Raw genomic sequence first — 25,800 nt, 5'->3', positions numbered from 1 at the left:
CAGATGATCTACTCTGTGTAACCCTCCAGCTCATTCACGATAAATAAATAATAAACATTACTGCAGAGGTGAAAACAGGTGCTCAAGTCCTGACTGAGACTAAATACAAGATTTTTTTTCAGTAATGAAGATTTAAAATAACCAGCTAATGTCAGCTACATAACCCCAGACTGAAGGTGAAGGTAGAACTAGCTTTACATTTAGAATGAAGCAATCAGTTTCTGGTTATTCCTTGAACCCACTCCCAACAGCCTATCCAAAGAGCGCAGGCTAGCTCTTGTTTCAAGCAAGTGCAATTCCAACATTACACTGGATATGTCATTACTGGTGTAAGTAACACTAAAAAAGTCAAAGAATTTAACTGTCTTTTTCTGTTTCTTCTTGTGTTCAGATAACATTTAATAAATTTAAAAAAACCTGCAATAGATTATTACAACTAAAATACCTTCCTGCTGACTACCATATCAGTTTGCAAATCAGTAAGTTTCAGAAATAAAATCATCAGCACATGGAGGCTAAAACATATTAAAGGAAAAGAAAACTTTATTAATCCTTCACTTTATGATCTAATGTAAATTATAAAAGCCACCTTCTTCAATGCTGATACAACACAGATTAAAGCAAACATAAGCAAATGAAAATGTCAAGCTTAACAGAGGTGCCTAGATAAGCTTTAAAAATGTCACTGGCTTCTCTTTACACTCCATTCCACATATGAACACCTTCTCTGGCTTCTGAAGAGTCTAAACAATTCTACTGCAGCTCAGCCCTTTTAGTGCTTGTCTATATGTCACCATTTTTACTCCACAATTGTACCAATATTTTACACTTACTTTCATCAAGCTATTAACTAATCATTCCTAGGGTTTTATTTAAATTCCAGTTTAAATTTTTTTTCTATGAAGTCATCTCACATTTTTGGTTTTGTCTTCCTTTCTCCTTTCCCTCTAACATCCAAATCTTAACATGCTGCATCTCAGAGCTGTTCTGTGGAACACTTTTTTCCAAAATCTTTGAATGCACCAATGCCTCCTTCCTCTAAAGCTTTGGGAACACCTACCGATCACAGAATGCTAACTCAAATACTTGCAAGGAGTTTATCACAACTCCTTTCCCTTCCCCTCTCTATTCTTCTGTAAATAAAGAAAACTGGGTTTACGTAATATATTTCCACGTTGATGAATAAACACCTTTTGAAGCAAGCCAGCTTCCCATAGTAATTTTAGAGAAACCTAGGACTGATCCTAACCAGATAACATACTTTTAAATACATTCAATGCTGTCTCCTACTGAGACCTTACCAAACCAGGTTTGTTAACATTTCTCCCAAACACAAGATATTATTAGACCAGACAGCCTGATATTTTAATTGTTAAGAATAAAAGTGCTTTCTGTCAGAGAACTTGCTACCTTATTTATCTGAAAACTGCATAAATCACATTACGTCTAAGGAAACATTAGAATATCAAAGTATGAAAAGTAGCATATGTTAAATGTGTGTATTCAAAACACATTAGAAATACGGGGTTTCGTTAACATGTTACCAAACTCCCTAATGTTCCAAACCTTAGCTTTTCCCCTTGCTTGTGTTAAGGAAGAATACCACAAAAATGGGCATCTAATTACACATGTAACAGCGCAGTTTTAAGAAGGGGATTTTGTATTTCATAGAATTGTCTTACATTAGAAAGCAACAGTATTTTTAAAATAATAAGGATATCTGTAACTCAGGTAATACCTAACTATATGCAACAAATTTTTGAAATTGGAGAATATTCTGTGACTATGCAGAAGGGCAGACTAACAGTCCTCCTGACATATTTAATTATGATAATTATGATAACGATTCAGTATTTTGTTGTAATTTGTAATGTCTGAGATGTACTGTTGCTACATTTTCGTCCCACTAACAAAAAAAGGTTTCTGTTAGATTTATAATAATATTGAAGTCTCAGCTTGTTAAATCTGTGTTAGAAAATGTCTCACAGGGTCTCTCCTCCTAAATACATCTCCTGCGTTTAGCAACTTCTGATCCCAGTTAAGGCATTTACACAACTTCTGTGAGCTCTACTCCCCTTTCCCAATACATACACTGGGAGTCTTTAACGCTTCAAATTCATCTTTTTTCATTAAATAAAGTTAGGAGTCACAACTGCAGGTGCTGTACTATTGAGAGCCACCGCTGTGCCAACAGTTTCAATTTTAAACCTATTTTTCCCCATTGATGACATTAGAACTTCACCCACGGCTGTACCAGCTTATAACTTTCACTTTTAATTAAAGAAATTAAATTGGCAACATGAAACACTTTGCTTTCACATTAGCTTTGTTAATAAAAAGTGAAAGTTAAAAGCAGCATAGCTGAGGGTAAAACCCTATTCAGAGCTACGACCACAGTGAGGTGGAATGCAAGAGTACAGGTCTAAAAAAAGATTTTATTTTAAAATCATTAAAATTGAAGTAACAAATTTCTGAAAATTCAGAAAACTATCTCAACACAATAATTCCCTCTTTGCTCTCCTCTCATCTGAAGTGAGTTATAAGTTTCCGTTCAGAGAGTGCTTCATCTCACAAAAAGCTGCATTACATCCACTGTACTTTCAGAAGAGAGGGAAAGGATTAATTTGGCATGACGACTGAACTCATCTCTGGCTCAAAGAGGTAGCCCCTTCAAGTAATCACAAGACACGTCTGCAAGGAAATCTGCACTGCCAAATTTCAATGATCACTCTCCAATAAAAAAGCCCTTCAGCCTATAGTACTATAAAAGTCCCTGTCATCTATAAATACTAATTAACTTTGCAAACAAAACTAAAGATAATTTTTCATTTACTTGCATAATTATTCTTTTTACAGAACAGATCTTACTCCTGTGATAGTCACATTTAAGACCCCAAAACCTGACAGGCTTCTGCTACTAATACAGAGCACTCAAAATAACAGACTAATAGAATGCATACATTGGAAATAAATTCTCAAAATTAATTTGATTATAAACAGGCATATAGCCTGTTTGAGCAGAGAAATTACCACGGTAATTTTAACATGATCCACTTTATTATAGATTATATCATAGAAGTATTATTCACTGATTTTCTGAAAATAAGGAAACCCCCAAGCTGTACCTCTTTACTGTAGAAAGCACCACTCTCCAAAAAACAATGGACAAATATACCCCACCCCCCCAAAAAAAATCAACTACAAACTCCTATTCCTCCTGCTGCCAGAAATATTTCCACTATCAGCCCAGAACCAGAACCTCATTCAATTTGACACACACAACCTGCATTTTCCAGGTTTTGGAAATAGCTATGAAAGCAGGAAGGTACACATCTTTTACTATAGCAAGACCTGTGCTTTGGTTTGGTTGTGGGTTTTTTTGTTTTGTTTTGGTTGGGGGTTTTTTGTTGTTTGTTTTTTTTTCCCCAGAAAGTCCACACAACACACACCATGTCAAATGTAAAGGTAAATTCCTCAAGTGATTTTAGTCTGGCTTTTGACCTTTCTGCAGTCTTTCCTTAGCCCTTCTTGCAATTTCCCATACCAGTCACCAAAGACAAATTCAAAAAAATCTCTGCTTCTGCACACACGTGGAAACAACAGCCAGTGGGTTCTTACTGGGAAAACAAACGAGGGTGAAGAGTTGACTCTCCCAAATATTTCTTTTAAAGAGACTGCGCTCTATGTTATGTGTTTATATACAAGATGGCCCCTCTTTGTGCCATTTTTATTTTACGCTATTATTCACATATCAGGAAGATAACCCAAAAGTAACAACAATCAGGCAGCTGCAGTCTCTCCCTGTACAGCTTCTGTATTTGACATTGTGTTTTCTTGATGTTCCAAAAGCAGCAAGTGACTGGATCTCACAGTTTTGGGGACCAATGTGTCTTTAAACACTTCTGTTATAAAAATAACTACCAGGAAGTAAATCAGAGAAATGCTTTGGGCCATACGTTCTAGGTTGGTATGCATACATTGTGGAATATGATGCAGAGATCCCTGAGGTACAAGAGATTGTGCTAGCTCCTGAAACAGTCATGGTTTTAATTTTTAGGTTTTTAATTAAAAAAATATTTGTATGTTGCATTGCTACTATAGTATATCTTATGATTCTTCCTTTCCTGTCAAGTCTGTCTTTCCCCAAAACACCTCACTGGAATGCAAACATCAGTTAGTTGTTATTTTTCTAAGCTTGTGGTATGAAGTTTCTATTTCTCCAGTATTTCCCAGGCATGGGACGTAAGATTTTGTAACATTCTCCCATTTAACAAGTCAAATAATAGTACTATTTTGCTTTAAAGATACTCTTGTAGCTTCACAATTATTTTTAACTTGGATAGTGACTTTTTTTAGCATGTCAGAAATTTAAAATATTTTTTGAAACCTAACTTTTTCCCTTCTATCTCCCCATCTGATTTTGTCTCTTTTTTTCCCAAAAACATTTCCTGAAGCAAAACCAACCCCATGTGGGTGCTTACAAATTCTGCAGTCACTTTAACAACTGAAATTATGGTTGCAGATCAATCGGATCACTAGTGTCAAATATTTTCTTTTCTCCTTTTGAAGAAACCAACCCATTACCCAAAACCCAAAAACAAAAACCTGCAAACCTAAGAGTTTCTTTGATGATTATTTATATATCTTTCTTACCTCTCACTGAATTCTAATGCAACATTACCAAATTGGTTTCAAGGCTTTCCCAAAGACTCATGCTGAATCTCCTTTAATTTCAATCTATTCCTGCATTTTTCATCATCTTTTCAGCTGATTGTTTTGGTTTTGATTATTTAATACCATCCACTTCAGTGCCCAGAATGTTTCTGTCATTATCTTACTCTTGGTCTAAACTTGGACTTTAGCTATTAACAAGGCTCCAAAGCGTAAATATTTAAAATAAAATTTTCACTGTGCCAGTAAAACCCGTTCAAACTCTTCCATACTAGACAGTAGATGAGGCGTGACTAGCAGGCAATTTTGAAACTTTCTTTAAAATTATTCAGCTGAGTAACCTTAAAAACATGTTGCAAAATAAATGACAAAACACATAGAAGAGATCACTCTGTTAATCTAAAAGGCACGTTAAGAAGCTGCAATTATAAAAAAAATATTCTGATTTTTAGATTTAAGCATCTATAGGAAAAAAAGCAGAAACAGAAATTTCATTTTAAAATCCCAAGTTTTCTAACCTTTAAAGACACTGTCAGAGTGACAAGGATGCCATGATCCAGGAAACAATGTCTTTGCAAAGCAGATATTTCAGTCTCAGGAGCCAGCTAAGTCATTACCCCCTTTTGCAGACAAGTATCCATGCAGCAGGCCACAGACAGACATGAAATGGTTACCGATTTTTATCACTATTTATCAGGGCAGCTGGGGCAGATTTTAACTGTGTCCGTTTAATAACTGTGTCATTACAATTACTGCTTCCATTCCACAAAGACTTAGATCTCCTTAGACAACTAGGCAAGTTCATAAGAAAAAAAAAGAAAAACTAAATCCTGGGTAAGGTATTAGTACATAGGAATACAGAATAAAAACCTCAACAGTTATCACTGTTAATGTACACGGTGGTCTTGCATTTGAGCAGCAACCTAGAAGCTAAGGAAATCATGACATACCTATTATTTACAATAAGAAGTTGTAATCTGACCACATTTTTCCAAACTATGCCCTACATAAGTCTGTAATAGGGCGTCAATCCATCAGAACAGAATGGCTGACAGCCAGCTGAACACTCCACAAAGAAAAGATGCTATCATTTTAAGTTCAGTTCCAAATAGGCATTTACACTTAAATCGCAACATTGCATGAACACCTCCCAAAAGGTTCACAATATCTTCAACTTCTCTTTCTAAACATGAATACTGATAAATCAGCATTGCTCTTCCATGGCTACTTTATGGCTTGGGTTTGATTTTTTAATGCCTACATATATTCTTCTAGTAGACCATGTATTTATGCCAAGCTGTCTCTTATCACTTTCTGGTTATGAAGCTAATACATGCATTCATTATTTTCATTAAGTTCATTCCTTCAAATCAAGTAGAGGACTCTCTTATTATATTCGTTTGTTATAGAATTCTCTTAATTTGTTCTTTCTGTAATCTATAGGAATCAAACTTGTGGCTGATGTATTTATTTCCTGAATTTTTACTTCACAGGAGTTTGTATTATCCAAGACTAAAACAAAAAAACCCCAAACAACCCACCCAAAACCACAGAATATCAAATCACGAAGTAATTTAGGTTGGAAGTGACAACAGGAGGTCATCTAGCCCGACCTCAGACCAGTCTGCACAAGGGTTTGTGCAGTCAGGTAAATGTTTTTGAACTAATGACTACAAGCTACTGTATTTTTCTCAATGTCCATTAAAAAAAAAAACCCAACAAACATAACAAACAAGGAGCAGGATACACAGAAAAGAAGACATGATTCATCAAGATGTATCCACTGAATGGAGAAAACAGAATTAAAAAAAAATATTTTTTGATTAAAAAAATAAACATTCAAAGAGTATTTGTTATGTGGAAATTTGTGGAGTATTTAACAATGTGAACAACTATAAGTTAAGAGTGAAAACATTACAGATAAAAGTAGCCAAGTTGAGAAACAAGTTTCTGAAATAATCAAGGTTTTTTTTAAAAAAAAAATTCTCTCAATTTGTGAACATTAATGGCACAAAACCAGGAGGCTGAGTGTTACAACTAAGCATTGTGTTATTTTATATACTATCTTCAGAATATACAATAAATAATTCAATACAAATGAAAATGCAATGAAAATTGAGATAACTAAAGCATAAACTTATTTGCAGTTAGATATGAGATATATATATATAATACAATTAAATTTGCCATTAAAACCAGGAGATTTATCTGTACTTATATGCTCTAGAAACAATATTGTGTTAGTTTGTTCTATTGCATGTATGAAAATTTAGTCTTTGGAACTGAAGTTACAAAGGAACCTGTCCAGAAGAACTGACAGTTAACTGAATAATATGGCAGTTATACAGAGGTAACCAGAACACCAAATGGGACACACAGTATTTAAGTTAAAATAAACAAGTGAACCAAACTGTTTAAAAAAAAAGAATAAAAAAATAGTATAGAAACTCAAGCAGTAAAAAGCCTTAAAAAACTCAGGAAGTAGAGTAAAAAGCCTCAAAAATATCTGTAACAATTTACTGAATTGTGCTTGAATACCAGAAGTGTAGGCTATGATTTTCAAATGGCACAGAAACCCTGGCATCTATTAAATTTCAAAGGCAATTGTGAAAGTTATTTCACCAAGTTATTTTGAAAATGTTAGCCATTGTCTCCTACATTCCCAAGAACTCATCAAATTCAGCACTGTATCTTGAAAATGCAGGAGCATTCCAGCAGGTACGTCTGGAGTCATTAAAGACAGTATAGGATGACTTAATGAATTAAAGGTGTGATGACACAACAACAGTATCTTTTTGTTATATAAAAAAAAAAGTGTTTATGAAATAGATTTCACAAAATTCAGTAATTGTTTGAAGACTATGACTTGTTAAGTGGTTTAAAAACAACGGATTAGAACAGATACCTTGGCAGCCTTTAGCAAGATTTCTCTCTCTTGTTCATCTTTCCTTTGCTTTTCTAAACGCTCCAACTGTTCAAAAAACTTTAACTGTGATCGGACATCTGTAGCTTGTTCATACCATTCATCATCCTGTAAAATAAGAACAGTGTTCTACAAAAACATGCATTTTCATCAAGACTATGCATTTAAAGACAACCATAGGTGTTATACATTAAAATCTTTCCCTTGTCCTAACAATTTAAAAAATAAATTCTCTTTTTTTAAGCTCAGGGGAATGAAGCCAGCCCATGGTTAATAATGCAGCTAGAATCTGATTACTTAATATCTAAGCAAATGAAAAAACCCAAGGATTGATTATCAGCACCAGAGACATTGAAGAGTTAAAAAAAATAAAACCAACAGACTTGTTGATTAAAAACTCCTAATATGTTGAGCTTTATTACTTAACAATCATAGATATAGGATATAAGCCTGGTTATAAACTGCAGTTCCTGTATTTGTACTCATCTTCAACTAGGAACAGACATGATTAAGATGCAGCACTATAAAAGCATTAGAGCTAAAAATTAAGTTGAAAATAAGCCTCTCATTACAAGTAAAATAGAACTTTATGACAGCTAAGAGTATGCAAGCTTTCCGAGAACCCAACAAACAGTAAGAATTTATGACACAAGCCACACAAGGAACACTCAGAATGTCAGTCAAAAAAGTAAGTTATCCATCTTACTTCCACCTCATTTATCTGCTTAATATTATTTTTACTTAAATGCTACAAAATCAAAGAAAACCATGAACCAAGAAATATGCAGAAGACAATGAAAATGCTATGGTTCAGCCAGAGACAACACTGATTTTTTTCTAAGAATCTGCTAAGATATTATTTTAAATGCATCTTTGGCTTAACACAGACTGAATGAAGTGTCTTCTTCTCAGACACTGTTCTAGGGAGAAGAAGGAATTTTAAACTGCTGAAGCTGAGAAAGAATATTTGAAAAAAACAAGGAGATTTTACTTTTAGTCAAATATAGTAGAATACATCCATCAATTGCAAGGAAAGATGTAAGTGTAGGTAAACACAGCGCAGTGGCCTTTTTTAAATCAATTTTTCTATCACAGTAATGTTGATTCTAGTCACAGATCCCAAAGATAATTTTCTTGCAAACACCACATACAGTTATCCAACTGTGACTCAGGTTTGGGAAACAGGTGGGCAAAGACACAGTCCGAAGCTGTTTGACCAGGCTTTCATTCAAGGAAAACAAAAATCCCCCCAAAACCAACCAAAAAACCAAACCAGAGCTATTAAATCTAAACACAGCTTACACACAACTATGGTTATTGCAATGTTGCTTTTACATGAGTTTAAAAACTATTATCATCTTACTCTTGAAGGTATTTCAAATTTAGCAATAAAGATGTTGGAATTATTCGAATTTCAAACTGGTTTGCAGATTCTTATTTAAAATTTCTCCCTGGTTTAAGTACCTAAATTGTTTAAATTTTCTTCAAGAATACAATCATTAAGAACGGAATCAGAATATCATTTTATCCTGAAATGTTCTTTTTAAACAGAACATAATTGTCTAATTATAGTGAAGAATTTACAGATAAATTCTGTAGTTGATGGTTTAAGACAAATTGGTAGCTTTTGTAGAATATTAGTATTTCTCACAGCCAAGGAAATGTAAAGTTACTATAGATTCTCACATATTGAAGCAATTTTTATCCAGTCAATAGATACCTTGGTCAAAAAAGGAGACGTCAAGAATCAACAGTCTTAGTTGCAATCCATGAGCAGAAACAGCTTAACAGATGCTCCATGCTAGACACTTCAGCACAGAAGGATGAAAATATAATTCTACACACAAATTCTATCACAGAGGAGGGAGACAGATCTGAGAAGTGCTACTATCATCCCACCACTTTCCATTTGCTGGGGCAGATAAAGCCACAATTAAAAACACGCTTTGCAACAGAATGAACACAAAACATCTACCGTATGCTAAGAAAAAACGGCGTCACACTGCATTGTTCTGTTACAGTACCTTTCTTTGCAGACTTACTTTGTATGATTCCATTCGGTGCTGGGTTATCACTGTTACTTTTTCTATCACTGTTCTTAATCTGTTTTGTGTTGCATGGGAAATAAAAGTAACCACCTCAGCTGGCACATCAGTAATTCCTAGTTTTTTAGCTAAAGCAAAAAAACAAAACAAAACAGAATTAGCTTACCTCCCACAAAGAAAAACAAAACACACCAACAAAAAAACCCCAAACCAACACACAACCAAAAACCAAACAAAACCTCTAAAGAACATAAAGTCATAACTTCATTTTCCTGAACAGAAAAATCCATAACAACATTTATTTAGCTTTGGTGATATATTTATGACCCCATGAAAAGAGGTGTTACTACACTTTAAAGTTTGAAAATGAAATCAGAGCTTTTTTTTTTACCACTTAGAAAGCATTTAAGAACTTTACTGAAGTTGATCTTAGTATATTAAAACAAAGCATAATAGGGTATGAGACAATTTGAGTTCTCTCAGTTGATCTACACAAGAAAAAGCAATTTCTTTATTTTCAGAAGCATTAGTGCAGATTAATTTGTCAATGAGATGAGGCTGCAACCCAAAGCATACTGTTGCTTACTTTAGCTTACACTGTTGGCACACTACTGCTAATAAAAATCCTTCAGAAAAAAAACCTATTAATTGAATATGAAGAAACAACGTCATATTAACAACATCTTAAAAAAACAACATAGAAAAAACAAACCAAAAACCAAAAACAAACCAAAAAAATTACTTAAAAACATCAGTTGTCCCCCAAACACTGCTTAAAGACATTTGTAGTTTTTTGGACCTTTGATACTTTGTGCTGAGTTTATACAAAAAGGAAACACTCTAATGTACTGCTGTATTAAAAAGAAAAGCACAGCAAATGGGTAACACTTAAGAATTCCTAAACTGATCAAAATAATTACTAAGTATTAGATATAAATTTGTAGAGATACATACTAATCTAAGGTACAGTCCCTACAAAGACATATATATGAGCAGCGCCAGACGGTCAGTTTTCTGGCTAGAAAACTCTGTGAGCACACACAAATAGACATGTATTTTATATAGTGAAAAATGAGTAGATGCATTTTGTATGGATTACTGGATTTGACCCACCATAAAAGAGTAAATACTCTGATTACACTGAATCAGTTTTCCACTAAATGATCACAGGACTTTTAAAAACATCTGCGAGTATCTTAGTTTGTGATATATTAATTGGTATGCAAAACAGTATGGGACATCTGTTTGATAATATTTTGGGAAGTGTTTCCCGAACAGCTAATTAGAAAAGTAGTCTTCATTTGCGGGAGGAGTCCCTGAGCAAACACAAACCTGAGAGGCTTAAGAAGGAGTGTGTGTTTTGTGAGGCATTCCTATCTTTTCCTGGCCAAATCCAAGAGCAAGAAACCATCACACGTCTAAAAAATGAAGACGAACAAGTGAGCAGCGGTCTTACATGGATGTATACTTCTGTTATTTTAATGATGTGATCTGAGACGAACTGGCAGCGTTCAGCATCACCCTGGGCCTCTGTCAGGGCCGGGCGGAGGCCGCTCAATCACGGCGCGGGCGGGCGAGCGCCACCCCCGCCGGCAGGGGGCACTGCGGCTGCCAGGCCCCGCCCCCCAACCCCACCCCCCACCCCCGCGCCGATCCGCGGTGGCTACGGACATGCGCGCTGCACGCGCCGCGCCCGCGCTTGCCAGAGCGCGGCTCTCCGTGTCATCTATTTCTGATATTAATTTTTTTAGCGATTCTTTTGAAGTCGTTATCTCTTAAACAAACTTAAGCCATTGCCGACTCTGGATTGTGCACGTTACCTGAAGGACTTCAGCAATAGGTATATATGCTTGTTAACTGATCTTCGCTTTATCGCTGAGAAAAAATTAAATCTTTCTTGGTGCCCAATTTGCCCTCTGTAATAGAGATGGAACTCTGCTGAAGTTGCTGAAAGCTGAACGTGTAATGGAAAGCCGACAGACGCATTAAGATCCCAGTGCTGCAACTGTTACTCATGCAAATTAAGTCCTTGAAGTCAGTCGGACTATTCATATTGGTAGCAGCTATTTGTGCAAGTCGGACATGCAATATCAAGACCTATTTAGGCATGCACCATTTTATTATGCAAAAATGTGTATGCAAAGCTATCAATAAAAAAAAAACCAAACTAGTCTGAAAGATAAAACACAAGTAAGAAGGGAAATTTAATTAACTAGTATCCAGAAAAGAGGTTTGAGATGGAAAATTCTGCCAACTATTCTAGGTTAAGGGTATGAATAAGTAATTGTTAAAATAATAATTCTTTGAATTTCAGCAGTGTAACTGCAGCTACCCAGCTTCCCTGAACACATGTGCACACACACAATCCTTTCATAATGAAGTACTATCACCATCTTGGTTTTTTCCACAATAAAGGTTTTCCTAATTTCAAAGACTTTTGTTCTAAGTAAATTCAACCATTACGTGACTTGTTTCACCTATTCAACTCTTCAGAAATTCATCCATCATTGAAGGACCATTCCCTGAGCTACCTGGTTCCTAACAATTCTTGTCCTACATCCTTTTTACTGGCCTCTGCAATATCCCAGTAACCTTCTGCTCCTGAAAACCCTCAACACAGTATTCCCAAGCCCAGAAAACTACCTGGAGGCCAGTTATAAATTGAGTCCCTCAGGAATCTGTCCTGGGACTCACCTTTTAACACCTGTCTCAGTGACCTGGAGGGGGAGGCACGAATCACCCCCATCATGTTTGCAGATGGCACCACACTGAGTAGTGCAAAGGGAAGGGCTGCCAGCCAGAAGGACCCGATGAATGGGCCAACAGGACCTTTGTGACATTCAGTGACAAATGCAAAGTACTGCACCTGGGATGGACTAACTCTCTGCAACGATATGGGCTGGGGACTGCCTACCAGGGTTGCATCGCTGATGGAAAGCACACGAGTCAGTAGGCTAACTAGGATTCAGCAGCGCATCCTGGCAACAATGAAGACACAGCATAGTGGGTTGTATCGACAGCACAATGGTAGATCAAGAGTAACCAACACAACAAGGGACGCAATTAGTCCTCCTCACTCAGCCCACATCTAGAATACTGCAATCAGTTTTGGGGTACCCGGCACAATAATGACTTGGAAAAACCAGAGTCCAGTGAAAAGTCACTGAGATGGTTATGGGGTTGAAGCATATGACCTATATGAGGAGAACCTCAGGGTTCTTTATCCTAGAGAAGGCTTAGGGAAGAGGTTATTGAGAGGATGGAGCCAGACTCTATTGAGGATCCCTGGAAGAAGCATCACACACCAGAACAGCAGAGGTTCTCACTGGATGTAGGAAAGAATTCTTCATTATGAAGATAATTAAGTACTCCAGTACTTAACACTTTGCACGAAAACATTGTGGATTCTCCCACTTTCCAGGTTTTTAAGACTCAGCCAGATGACGCCCTAAGCAACCCTGTCTGAATTTAATGTTGACATGGCACTGAGCAAGAGGTTGGAGTAGATGACCACTCAAGTTCTCTTCCAGCCTGAGTGACTCAATGATCCCTGTCCTCCTGCATAGCTCCAGCTTCCTCCCATATTCCTTATTATCGCAAAATACCCTTAGTTCCCTCATACATCTAGAACCACCCCCTGGCATGTCTCCTAGTCCATATCTGTCCAGCTTGCTAGCTGGGAACAGCCAGCTTGCTCTGAGGATAGCCTGGCCAGTTTGTACAAGAGTGCTGACCGGCAGCCAACCAAGACAGAAGAGCAAAGGAAAGAAAAAAACAGTTGATTTTCCCCTCAACATGGAGGGGCTATCTAGCTGCCAATTTATCAATGGACTCAAAAGTTACCTGAAGGGAGAAAGAAGGAAGGCAAACAGACTGTTCAGTCACTTAAGGCTAGCTTTCTTTGGAAACAGGCTAAGGAAGAAATAATACAAAACAAATTTCCCCAAAAATGAATTAGTGCCAAGAAACCAGACTACAAAGAGACAAAAAGATAAATTTTTTAAAAGTCAGCTTGTCATGCACAACATTCATCATGTGTGGAAGCATCATCGCGTCTTCCCTGTTCTAAATGGCATTAGTCAAAATCTTGTTAGCATAGGATGTCACAAGCAGAGTGCATTCCAGGGCTGTATATTACATCAAGATTTGGCACGGTACTTAAATACTGGGATTGTATTTCGGGCAAGGATGGGAAAATTACCAATCTCATCTACACTTGGACAGGCTGGCCTAGTTATACTTTCATAAACAGCCATGCATACCACCTTACTGATCTGCTGACCTAAGAAGCTCTAGTACTATTGTTTGGAGATCATCTTTTTTTGCTTTCTGTTACTCAGAGAAAAAATCAAGTAGAAACTGAATCTTTGCAAAGGGCTGGAAACTGTTAATTTTCATATGTTTCCATACTAAAGTCTTAGGTTGTTTTTTTTTCTTCGCTGCTACATCTCCTCCTGAGTTTCATCCACTCGCATTTATAAAAAGCATACTGGAATTCTGTCTGCCATCAAAGGAAAATAATGCTGAACTCTAAAAAGGAAATTCCTGAGATATTCTTCCTAGTCTGCATAATTACTTTCCCCAGTTTTAATACAGAAAGGCTTCTCTTCCCTTTACAAGATTCCCCAGACTGATGATGATGATGCTGTGGGAAAAGAAATATATCATTTTAAGAAATGTGTACATACACACATATATATTTTAAAATACTATACATATTTAATCGTATCACAAAACACCAAAACACAAATATCCTCAATATAGTATTCATCTTTCTAACCAAGTCACTGGACAGTGGCTTCATCTACAGATATTTTTATTTAGGTCCTAGCATTCTGGATTCTGGTCTTAATTGCACCACCTGATCAGTGCAACAATAAGTCATAATATATACACTTACATGCATACAGAAACACAAAATCCAAACAAAAAAATAAGATTAAACAAAAAAAATGTTTTATATCAACAGACTGCTATCATCTGTTTTTTATTAAAAAAAGTTGAACTTGTTTCTGACTTTTAGGTGATCTTCTTAATGTGCTTTAAGTTTGATAATGTGGCCATGTAAACTTGCAGCTTTGCAACCCAAATTCTGCATTTAAAGCAGTAAGGAGCCACACACTTAAAAGTAAAACATCAAGACATATATAATTTGAAAAAAGTTGCTTGCTTTTAAATAATACATTTGTTAAATTTAGACATTTTTGATAACAAGTACATGCTATAAGTCTTTAAAATTACTTCAGCAATGTAATTCTGAACTTTTCCTAGAGCTATGATAAAAACGTCACCAAGGATAACAACAAAAATGGTGCTGGAGCAAAGCAGTGCTCCAAGCTGTAATTATAACCATTTAACTCTCCACTTGAATTTGAGTTTTGGTATTTTTGAAGACACAACTAAGGTCACATTCTTCATGCAAATTTTCTTGCCATATCTATACTACATCAGAACTGTACAAGGCCATCAGGAATTGATGACCAGTTGCATGAACACTTCAATTCTTGGTGGCAAGACCAAATTTCAACACATCCTCAGAGGCATCAAATGCTATGAGAGCAGTCAGTTCTGTAACACCATCCTATATGAAAAGTATAAGATAGCAAATTAATACCCCCCCAAATAAGCAGATTTCTCATCTGCCAAGCATATATAGAACAACACAATAAAGCCTGCCTGCTTATTAATTCTTATTTACATGTTTGGAAGCCTTAATAGCAAACCATGGTTCAATCGGCATTTAATAAAGATCTACAGTATACAAAACAGTATGCAAAGGAAGTATAAGTGTTAGAATATTTTTGTTACAAATAAACTATATTCTATTTACAACTCTGAGATACTGCAGTAGAGGTTCTATAAAGGTAGAACTTATATACAAGTTCCAAAAACCTTGAGGGGAAAAAACATTCAGCAATATTATTCTGATATTGGCATATGTGTCACTAGCACAAGATTGTTTTTTACAAACATAAAAGCACCTAAACCTTGTCATTGAAAATTTTCAGGTCCCAAGAAGTGAAAATTCTGAAGAGTGCTATCATCTGCTTAGCTATCTGAAAGGTACTGGCTCTGCTGCACTTTAAAAGTTTAATTATATTTTATTGATCAAACAAACTGAAATAAATCGTAAGAAGAGTACTGCCCTATTTGAGAAGCAGAAGAAAAATACTATCTTTGCAGATAGGCTTTCAAACAATCAAAAACTTACTTTAATAATTTATACTTTAAGAGGACTGACAGGATTGAGATCAAAGATAAAAAAATTATTTGTAAAACATCAGGTCTGACTCTGGATTATTGATGTGATAAATTATTGAGTGCCTGTATAAAATCTCTTTACGTTTACACTTAAAACAGAAAAACCTTGAAGAACTGGTTTTAAACAGTTAAACAGCATGTATTTAGGGCTTGAATTTGTCTTGTCCTTCAACAGAAACATGGAGAACATGCATAATGAGTTTCTATTTGCCCTAATCACAGGTCAGTCAGAAATGCTGAAAGCACTCTCTGCTATCATCTTAAAACCAGGAGCAACTTCTTAAACTTTAAATTCTGTGCATGAAATACTGACCCAAGATGCAACTGGAACCAGATTTCTTAGGTCCAGGCCTCTTCTGCTGTTACAGCTGGCTTGCATACTAAAAGATGGAAATAAATCACAAAAGTCCATCTCCTTTCAGTCTGGGGCATAATTTGTTTAAACTTTTAAACTTCATTCAACAGCATCAGAACTTCAGATCTAGAATAACGTAACAAAGATGCATCTGGTTGTGTCTACCTACCTCATCCCCACAGCACAGTAAGTACTAGGCTGTGCCTTGGATTGCATCTACAATTGCAGGCTCAAGCCCCCTTCCTCTTTTATCTCAACAGAACCACCACAGCTTTACATGCCTCAGTCCCTCTGCAATCTTTCCCATCAGGAAAAGCAAGGTATTGGTAAAACTAACACTTGAATTTCTGCAGCCTTCCAAACTATTCCTTAATAAATTCCATTCTTCCATTTCAACAGCATAAAGGAAAATGATGATTTTATAGTTCTGCTGTAGATGTCAGCAGTGAAACATTTTGAACTCCTTAATCTCTGTAAAATTACATGTAATTAAATACAACATGATCAGTTAAGTGGTCGCTGTTCAAGACTTAAGCTATATAGGAACTTCTGGAAGAGTAACAGCTTAAAAAATTGGAGGAAAGTGGAGAGCATTTCACCTGCTAAAACTAGACAAGCAATATTGTATGTGCTAAAACACACCATCTCTACAGAAAGCAGGTCATGAAATCAACAGAAAGCAATAGGTGCTTTGTCTCATACTATTTATATTATTAATTCTACATGGAGCAGTAACATTTAGCTGTCAGGCTGACTAAACACAAAGGGGAAAACTCGAATGCAGTAAGGGCCTTTGGCATCCTGAGTAGCCAATTATTGAACTTACTTGTCCCAACCTAACCAAGTGGGACTTAAAAATAGGGTACAACTCCCATATCACAGTGTCCTCAGCCTTCAAAGTAATCCATCAATACTTCATTCATATTGCTTTCAAAGGGAAACCCCAATCTTAAATATTAAGCTAGAGAATGGGGGATGGAACACACCAAAGAAAAACACTGAGGAGGTTGTCTGGGTACAGAATACCCTGGGGTTGTGTTGGGGGTGCTGCCAGAGCCCCAGACAGATTTCAAGTATTAAAAACTGAAGGAAAAGCTTGTTAAACAGAGTGATTGTGCAAACAACAAATCACTAGCTCTGATGATTAGGATTACAGATTCCTAGGGGTAGAAGACAACCTAGTGATCCCAGGCAAAAGAAACAGTATGATAATTTTAGCTGTAATTTTCTGTTTTCAGTCCTTTAAATAAAGCGTCACTAAGTCTTACTAACTAAACACGTAAATAATAAATGTTGATGTGCTGTACAACAGCCTGTCTGGTGCTGGAAGACAGGATGAAGAAAGGAGAAACCAAAAAAACTTCAGTTGCTAACCTTCACAAAAACAGCCAATGCAAAGGAAGTCATTTGAGCAGGCGCCCCTGACAAACCCATAACCTGGAGTGTATTTAGGGAAGCCATGGGCTAGGGTGTGTATCCTGCCAAATGAGAGAATCAGCGCCAAGTGCTTTGAGATTTGGTAAATGATTCCCTCTAGCAGATACAAACCCAGCACCCCCCTGTGAGGGGCGGACAGCCAAGGTATGTTCCAGAGCTCCAAACCAGCCCTGAACTGGAATGGGAAAGATTTTGTAAACCAGTATCTGACCACTGACTGTCCAACACCATATTTCCAGTTCACCTTCCTATGTTATAAACTGCCTTTGCTAAAGAGAATGACTTTTTATCACCATGTAATTGTTATTTACAAAGTAGCCTAAGACCCTACATTGATTATTTCAGTAAGCTTGTTTGTAAAAGAACATTCATCCTCTCATAGGATTAAAAATATCTCATGAGCCAGTTTCTGGATTAAAGTGGACAGTCATCTTGAGAACTCAAGACTTGCTGGGTGTAGTACTTGTTCTATACTTCTTCAGAACAATCCACCTTGAGATGATTCCCCAAGAGGCATTTTGTGAATTGAGAAACTGGTGTAACATCAGATACTTTTTAAAATTAAATTAATAAATCCCAAATTTACGGATTAAGATTCTCAAAATACATAGCTATTTTCAGTGCAAGACACAGCAGGAAAAAAAAAAAAAAAGATAACCAGCCATACAATTGTAACGTAACCTAAAGGAAAAAAAATTCCGAATAAACATTACACCAATTTTAATTTTCTCTTCTCTTCCTACTCCCTCCAAAGTAAATGCCAACCAAATAATTTTAGCAAAGTAAGATTCAACTAAGACTCCTAACATCTGTAATGTGAATGCACTGGTACAAAACCACTCATAAAGCTTTTTTCAGGTACTACAGTGGATTTAACTTACTCTGTACAAACTATACTATAATAAATAATTACACATTTATAGAATTGTATAAAAAGTTTAAGAAAAACTATACTGGCTGATACAGTCTAGCATCCTTTCTCTAACAGCAATAGTGGGAGATGATGCTAGAAGACTATTAGGGGAAAAAAAAAAAAAGCACACTGGTAACTATGCGACAAAATACAACCCAGGACCATCCTAAGTTAGAGGATCTTATCTACCTCTCTGTTAGGTCAGGATGGAAATTTTTTCCCATTCATTTTTCAAGTAATTTTTTGAACCTGCAACATCTTAAAACAAAGAGTTCCACAACTTGACTACTCGCCTGGCAAAAAAAATAGCTCTTTTTGCTTGTTTTGAACTTTTACCTTATGATTCCATTTGATATTCCTAATTCTTGTAAAGGGAAAATCAGAAATACATCTCCATTCCAGGGGGTCATATTGGTATAATTATTTTAACACAACAGAGCCAAAGAAATAGTTGTATCCATACAAAATCTATGTGTAACCCAGGCCAAAATGTCTGATTCTGTGCTGATTCAAAGCTCTTCTGCAAGTTGGTGGGATTTGGGGCAGGACGAAAAAATTCATCAAGTAGAAAAATAATTTCTCAAGAATCCTACTTTTAACCCTACTTACACAATTGGTGTTTTTGATGAAAGTCATGTAAGAATGGAGGCGGGGGGTGGGGGTGGTGGGAAGCCTTCACTTCTCTAAGAATTCTCAACCAGGTGGGTAAGTCTGGGAACCCACACATAATTCATACTTTTTGGCAAAAAGAAAGAACTAATTTGAGAAGAGGTCTAACCTAAAATATATATAACCAGACAATCCAGTTTCCAAAATTCTGTCTCTAAGCTAGATAATTAAACAGTTGAAAGGTAGCTATTAATCATCCCTAAACAGTCTTTTTATTATCCTTAGTGGTTTGTCTCCAACAGAACCAAGCTAGTCACCAAACATTATGTACAGGTATGTGGAGGCTTGGAAAATGGAAGGAGCTGCCAAAAATCAAGGAAGCAGTGCATCTGGGAGAAGAAAATATTTGGTATTAACAGCTAGATCAGAGAGGACAGAAACAATGTAAACTCTGATGGAACAGAAGCTACTGCTTTTAAACTTTTCTGGTGTTTTTTTTTTCCTGTAACCGAACTGTGTATTACTTCATTTCTTTTAGAAGAAATCAAAATCTAAATGTACTAAGGAAACACATTATCCTTAATTTTGATGTTTAATTCCTTCTCTTTTAATAATTCCTCTTTAAGATTCCTTTTGTGCAATTTCATTTGTATATCTTAAAAGAAGGGAGGATGCTGAAGTTATTAAAAGGGAGGCACTGAAGGTCAAAGAATTTTTGAGAACTACAACCAGATCCTACCCCATAATCCATGCTGCAACTGAACAGTTTGAGGAAAATGTAAAAGACAGAGGAGGAGATGAGAACTGAAATAGGTACAGGCCTCAACAAGTCAGATGAGAATACACAGATTACACTTACATAGGTTTTTTTAATCTCAGTTTTCTCAAAACAAAAATACAACATAATAAGCATATCCAAAGACACAGGAACATTCAAGAATAAACACAAATTGACCGTAAAGAACTGGAAAATATGTTCACTATTTTTATGAATAACAGTACATGCCTCCATGTACTTCTGTGTTTGGTTACTCACTACAGAGTCAAATCAAGAGATTGTTAGAGGGACCAGATGGTAAAGAACTAATAAGGCAATTACACCAATAAGAGTCCTTAAGAAAACAACAGAGATGTTGATTTATCCTCTACCTGTTTTCATGCAGGCTAGAAGAATGTGCTTCTTAGGCAAAGTTCAAGATCAAAAGATACTAACCTATTACAGGACCTCAGGCCTAAATACAAGAAGTATATTATTATGAGAGTACATCAGGTGAGAGAGATGGAGAAGAACTGTTGTAAGAACGTCAGAGATGACAAACACATGTGGAGGCACAGATGCCAACATCTTGTAACATAGTCCTCACAGTAACAGACCACACTCTCAATCACATCCATGCTAGGATTAAAATGAATACCAAGTACAAGAATTTGCCTGTATGCTTTGGTTCTTTTAAAGCAACTTCTGTAAACAATGCAGACATTTTGGCATATTTTTTTATCCTGGAGAAACCATCTCTCTGACATTATAAAAGCCTTATTGGTGACACATCTGAACAGATATCACAGTTGTCCACTACAAGCCTGACACCAGGCAGACCAGCTCAACTTAAGGCCTCATTTTAAGGAGGTGGGAAGGGCATGTCATCTGGAAAGGATATGCACAAAGACGACAGGAAATTTAAATTATAAAGGATACCAGAAAGGTAGACTGAAGACCATAACCTGAATTTCAAAATGTCAGCACCTTCATCTGTGTATGTCCAGGATTAAAGAAGTTGTCAAGATCGGGACATTGTGCCACATTCATTAACACCAAACCTGTGCATCACTAGATCATCCACCACTACAAAGTGTATTCAGATCAGACATGGTCATTTGATTTTTTCAAAACAGTTGTAGTTTGTGATAGCTGATACTAAAGTTGCACTCCTACATTACTATGCAAGAACAGATAGTGGTGCCTCATCTGGTTACAGCTACATCCTTGAAAACAAATACCCTTTCATTACCAGAAGAATGTCTTTGTACCAGTTCAACCATTTGCAACATTTGGCTGTGACTTACTTCATTTAACACCAGACACTGCAAAACTGGTTAAACCACAGACTAACACTCTCCGTATTATAACCACTGAAAAAAGGCTTCAAAATTGCCAATGAGTAATAGGAGAATCTGGACTTCGTATGCAGTCAACTCAGCAACATGAAGGAGGCTAACAAATGCAACTCAAACTCAAGGGAAAAGGAAAGACTAAAGTGAAGCTTATGAGGTTTTTCAGCAATTTTAAGAAATGAAAACACTACAACCTTAGTATGAGCAGCAGGATTGCCAAATAAACGTAATGAACAATCATTCCAACATATTTCAGAAAATATTACCTTTTGCTTTTTCCCCCTTAAATGATCCTTGAAGATGCTGCTCACTGATCAATGACTTCCTCCTCCACAAAGATGTTCCAACATGTGTTGAGAGTTGGGGACATTAGTACCACCTCTAGAGCATGGAGTTTGCCTACAGGGATAATGTAAGTCAGCTTTATTGCAATATTGAATGGTTCTCTAAGGTTTTCTTTTTATTGTTCTTATTTTACATCTAATATTTATTACCAGAAATCTCTTATTGAGATGGACTTTATAAATGAATCTGGTAGATAATGCATCTCCACAGAATGATGGTCTTAATTTTACTCTCCTTTGCAGAGACCAGAAATTTAAGTCATTCAATTCCCAGACACAAACTTATTCTGAGGCTGGGCAATGTATTTTGGTAGGCCCTGAAGGCCAGAACTGCCTTCCAGAAACAGCAAGGCCTTTTAAAGAAGGTTCTTCCGCTACATTCACGAAACAGAAGCAAGGTATTATGGTGAAAACAGAACCTGAATTCTCCAAATATTTTTGAGAGCAAGTAGTATGGTCACGCTCTCGGTTCAATTGGAGTTAAACCTCTGAAAATTATGCCTGAAGAAACAGCTTCATTTTCTTCATAAATAGTTTGAACATATCTACATTTATTTTTAAAAAATAACTGTTTGATGAAATATTATCAATTCTGGCACTTAGAGGTGATACTGCTAAAAGCATAACTCAGATTCTGTAGTGTTGCAGAACCAGTAAGATTAATAAAAAGAAAACCTTAGAAATACACAAAAAATATTGAACAGAAGCTGCCCTACCTTTCACAGAAAGGCAAAATCCAAGCTCTCAGGTGGTACTGAAGTTACCATTCCAACACATGTTGGGACATCTTGTAAAACAGGAAGTCTAATCATGGACCTATTAAAGAAAGAACAACAATATAGTTTAACATTCTGCTGAAATACTTACTGGTTATGTTTATTTGGCAACACTGCTGCTGATACTAAGATGGGAATGTATTCCCACCTTTTTGAAAAAGAAATAATAAATGTAAGCAACATATAATTGTTTTTTAATATTGAAACATTAGCAATTGATTAGGTTGGAATATAAAACCAGATTCTCTACTGAACATACAATAAACTCCAGTCTCAATGTAAGAAACTAAATTATCACACCTATGGACATTGGTAGGAAGACAGGGAGCAATGCACACCTTGTAATCTAAGTAAGAATCAGAGAAAGCCAATGTATTTGGCATGCACAATAACTTGGAATTTGGATTATACAATACCTAACAACATTTTTATCTTGAGAAAAGGTGCCCAGAACCACAGAAAACACCACTCCAGGTACAGTTCAAGTGGACTAAGCATGTCATTAGGACAATGCACAACTTCAAAATGCTATGTTTAAGAACAAGTATATGTTAGAACTATCTCCAAACACAATCAGGAGTTATGTCCACAGGTATTTAAGGAGGTCATCTTGACAGAAAGATGCTGGTGGAAAAACTGGTATTAAAAGGAGTATTTAAGTTTGAAGACAAATCAACTCATGGATAAAAACCTAAGTCAGCAATGAAAACGACTAAGTGACATCAACAAGAAGCACAGTGAAAACAAAAAATTATGTTCACAGGCAATCTGATAGCTCGAAATTTCAGAAGCCACAACAACTGTAATCTAAGCAGCTATAAAAACCCTCTAAAGTAAACCAACCAGGGAAATAAGTATACTTTTATGTTAGAACAGCTCTGTATATGAAAGAGCAATCATCAATAGTACAGTTTCATCTCATTCAAACATGAATACAACTGTTGACAAACAAACAGATGAAACAGGGATGACAGAATGACTCTCTTATTAAACTAGTAACAAATGCTTTAAATAGAGGCTCTGAAATCTACAGGCCTGCTTCCATGAAGAACATCCCTATCGGTTTTAAGAAGGTTTAACAATATAAAATGCCCTCTGGAGTATACAAATTATTTATTTAAAATATATACATAAGCATACAACTGGGCTGCCACTGTGATACCACATAGTAGATTCAATGCACTCCAGAATACAGAAAACACAGATAAGCTATTTCCTTATGTTTTAACATGCATTCTTGTAGCAGACGTGCAACTCAAGCGTGACTGAACAAAGAAAGAATCAAGGAAGAAAAATGATCAATATTTAATCAGACAGAATTAAAAAAATATATTACATGTAAAATAACAAAAAGTTACATCTATAAATTCTGTTGAGCCTAACCCTACAACCATTACATTGACAGAGACAGTGGCTTAATTCTATCAAGTCCCTGAAGCTGTTTTAAAGGAAGACTGTAGGCCTGTTAACTACTGGACTAGGAGAATGTAGATTCATCAGCACATTTTCAAGCTTCATAATAATTGGCCCACACCACTATATGTACTCTAGCCTAAAAATCAGAATCCAGTACTGATTTTGTGACAGGAAATGTTGCAGGTGTGCATACTATGTTGTCAATGTACTAAGACTTTTTCCAAAGGAAATTTGTCACAATGCTAGACAACAGACAAATACAGCATTTCATAAAATCATACTATAGAAAAAAATTATTTCCTAATGCAGATGTAAAAATATTTCTGAATGAATGTAAAATAAAAATATATTTGATGATTCTCCATTTTCATCATACATATTTAAGTAAAAATAATTTGGAAATACAAGATGGACATTTAAAATGTATTCAACATGGCCAAACCAGTCCCGCATTTCTCAGAATGTCACATTTGTAATTATTCTCTTCAGCCAGTGCTCTGTAATAATAAAAACTGAAGTAGAAAAATTGGATGAAGAACACTGAAAGTGAAGAGAGAGAAAGAAACAATCTAAGTCAAAGAATACACTATGCCAGACTCATGTTTCATTATTATTGCATTAAGACAGTTAATTTATGGTTAAGATTCTCCACAAGTTCTGAAATTCTAGATGGTCAGAAAGAAGCAAAATGCATAATCTGGTTCTAGAAGAACCAGAATTCTAGAAGTCAGAATTAAAACAAAAGCTGTGGGAATGAACGAACTGCTGCAGATTCTAAACTTGTGAGGATATCATGCTCTGCTGACCCCAAAATATAAAGCAAAGTTTTTTTGGAAGTGCTAGTGGAAGTTCTAGAGACACCAACTCTCAGTCAAAAGACTTCTCAAGAAAGTACACAACATAGCTGTTCCCTTTTTCCATGGATTTATTTATCAGGCAATATAAAAAGGGTCACCTTTTATCCCATCCTTCACTATATCCTGCTACCTTTCACTAATATTAAATATAAAATACAGTGTAGCCTAATTCTTACCTGCTCTCAGAAACAATGCTGTAATAAAAAGTAACTTCTGAGTCAAGGAGTTTCTATTTTCACAAGATGGTTACAAACCAGAGAAAACTGCCACACTTAAAACAACCTGCTAAGTCATAATGTTTTATTTATTGAAGTGATGCCCCTTTTGGTAAAGAATGGAAACTCAGAATGTCAAAAACTAGCTTCCAAAACCTAACTAATACAGCATTCTTACCCACCAGAAAATAGCTTATGAATTAATAAAAGTGAAACAATTACAAATTATTCAAGTTATTGTTCTTGTTTCTTTCCCGCAAAACCACATGAAAAAGTTAGGATTTTTCAGCATTATTTGTGAGAGTCTAATTGGCTTATCTTGCCCTTTAAAGAAATACTACTCGTTTTACTAAAGTTAAAGACCCTCAAAGTTTTACGAGTTTGTATGCACATCAGCATGCACGTGCATGAACGCCAACCTCTGCCTCTCAACTTCCCAAACACAGAAACAAAAACCTTACAACTCTTTGCATATGCTTAATTGTGCTGTGCTGTCATGTAGAAAGATCAGGATGCAACATTTTATGATCCTGAATGGAACAGCAAAAGAAATATATTATCTGCTAAGAAATACCCACTCTTGATTTTGCATCAAAGAAAAATCTGAAACAGCCACAGCCCTGTCTTCCTACATGAACAAATGGCAATGATTACCAGCCAAAGATGACTAGATACAAAATTGGATAAGGAAGTATGTGGGAAGTGAATGAATATCTTTGCATGAATTACCTTTCAGTTACTTCTTCCATTTAAAAGGATCAATAATAATATTTAGTCATTTAGATTTAATATAAACTTTGGATTACAACACTGCCAACTTACAGTAGAGATAAGAATGTACAATATATTAAGAAACCTCCTTCACT

The 25,800-nt window shown here is 35.9% G+C and overlaps 1 protein-coding gene across 6 annotated transcripts in view; it reads right to left on the bottom strand.

Moving 5' to 3' along the window:
• Positions 1-25,800, bottom strand: part of LOC308053578 (transcription initiation factor TFIID subunit 4-like) — a 152,414-nt gene that overhangs the window by 72,890 nt on the left and 53,724 nt on the right. For 3 of the 6 annotated variants that reach the window (XM_080364993.1, XM_080364994.1, XM_080364995.1), the window contains exons 11-12: positions 9,637-9,767; positions 7,577-7,702 (exon numbers count right to left, since the gene is read on the bottom strand). In XM_080364993.1, coding sequence (XP_080221119.1) covers positions 7,577-7,702; positions 9,637-9,767 — 257 coding nt within the window. The other 3 variants (XR_013923672.1, XM_080364997.1, XM_080364996.1) reach the window with 3 other exon arrangements.

This window comes from Falco punctatus (assembly GCF_963210335.1).
Source record: "Falco punctatus genome assembly, chromosome: 14".
Lineage (NCBI taxonomy): Eukaryota > Metazoa > Chordata > Aves > Falconiformes > Falconidae > Falco > Falco punctatus.
The sequence above is the reverse complement of the archived record's forward strand: the minus strand, read 5'-3'. Positions and strand labels throughout refer to the sequence as shown.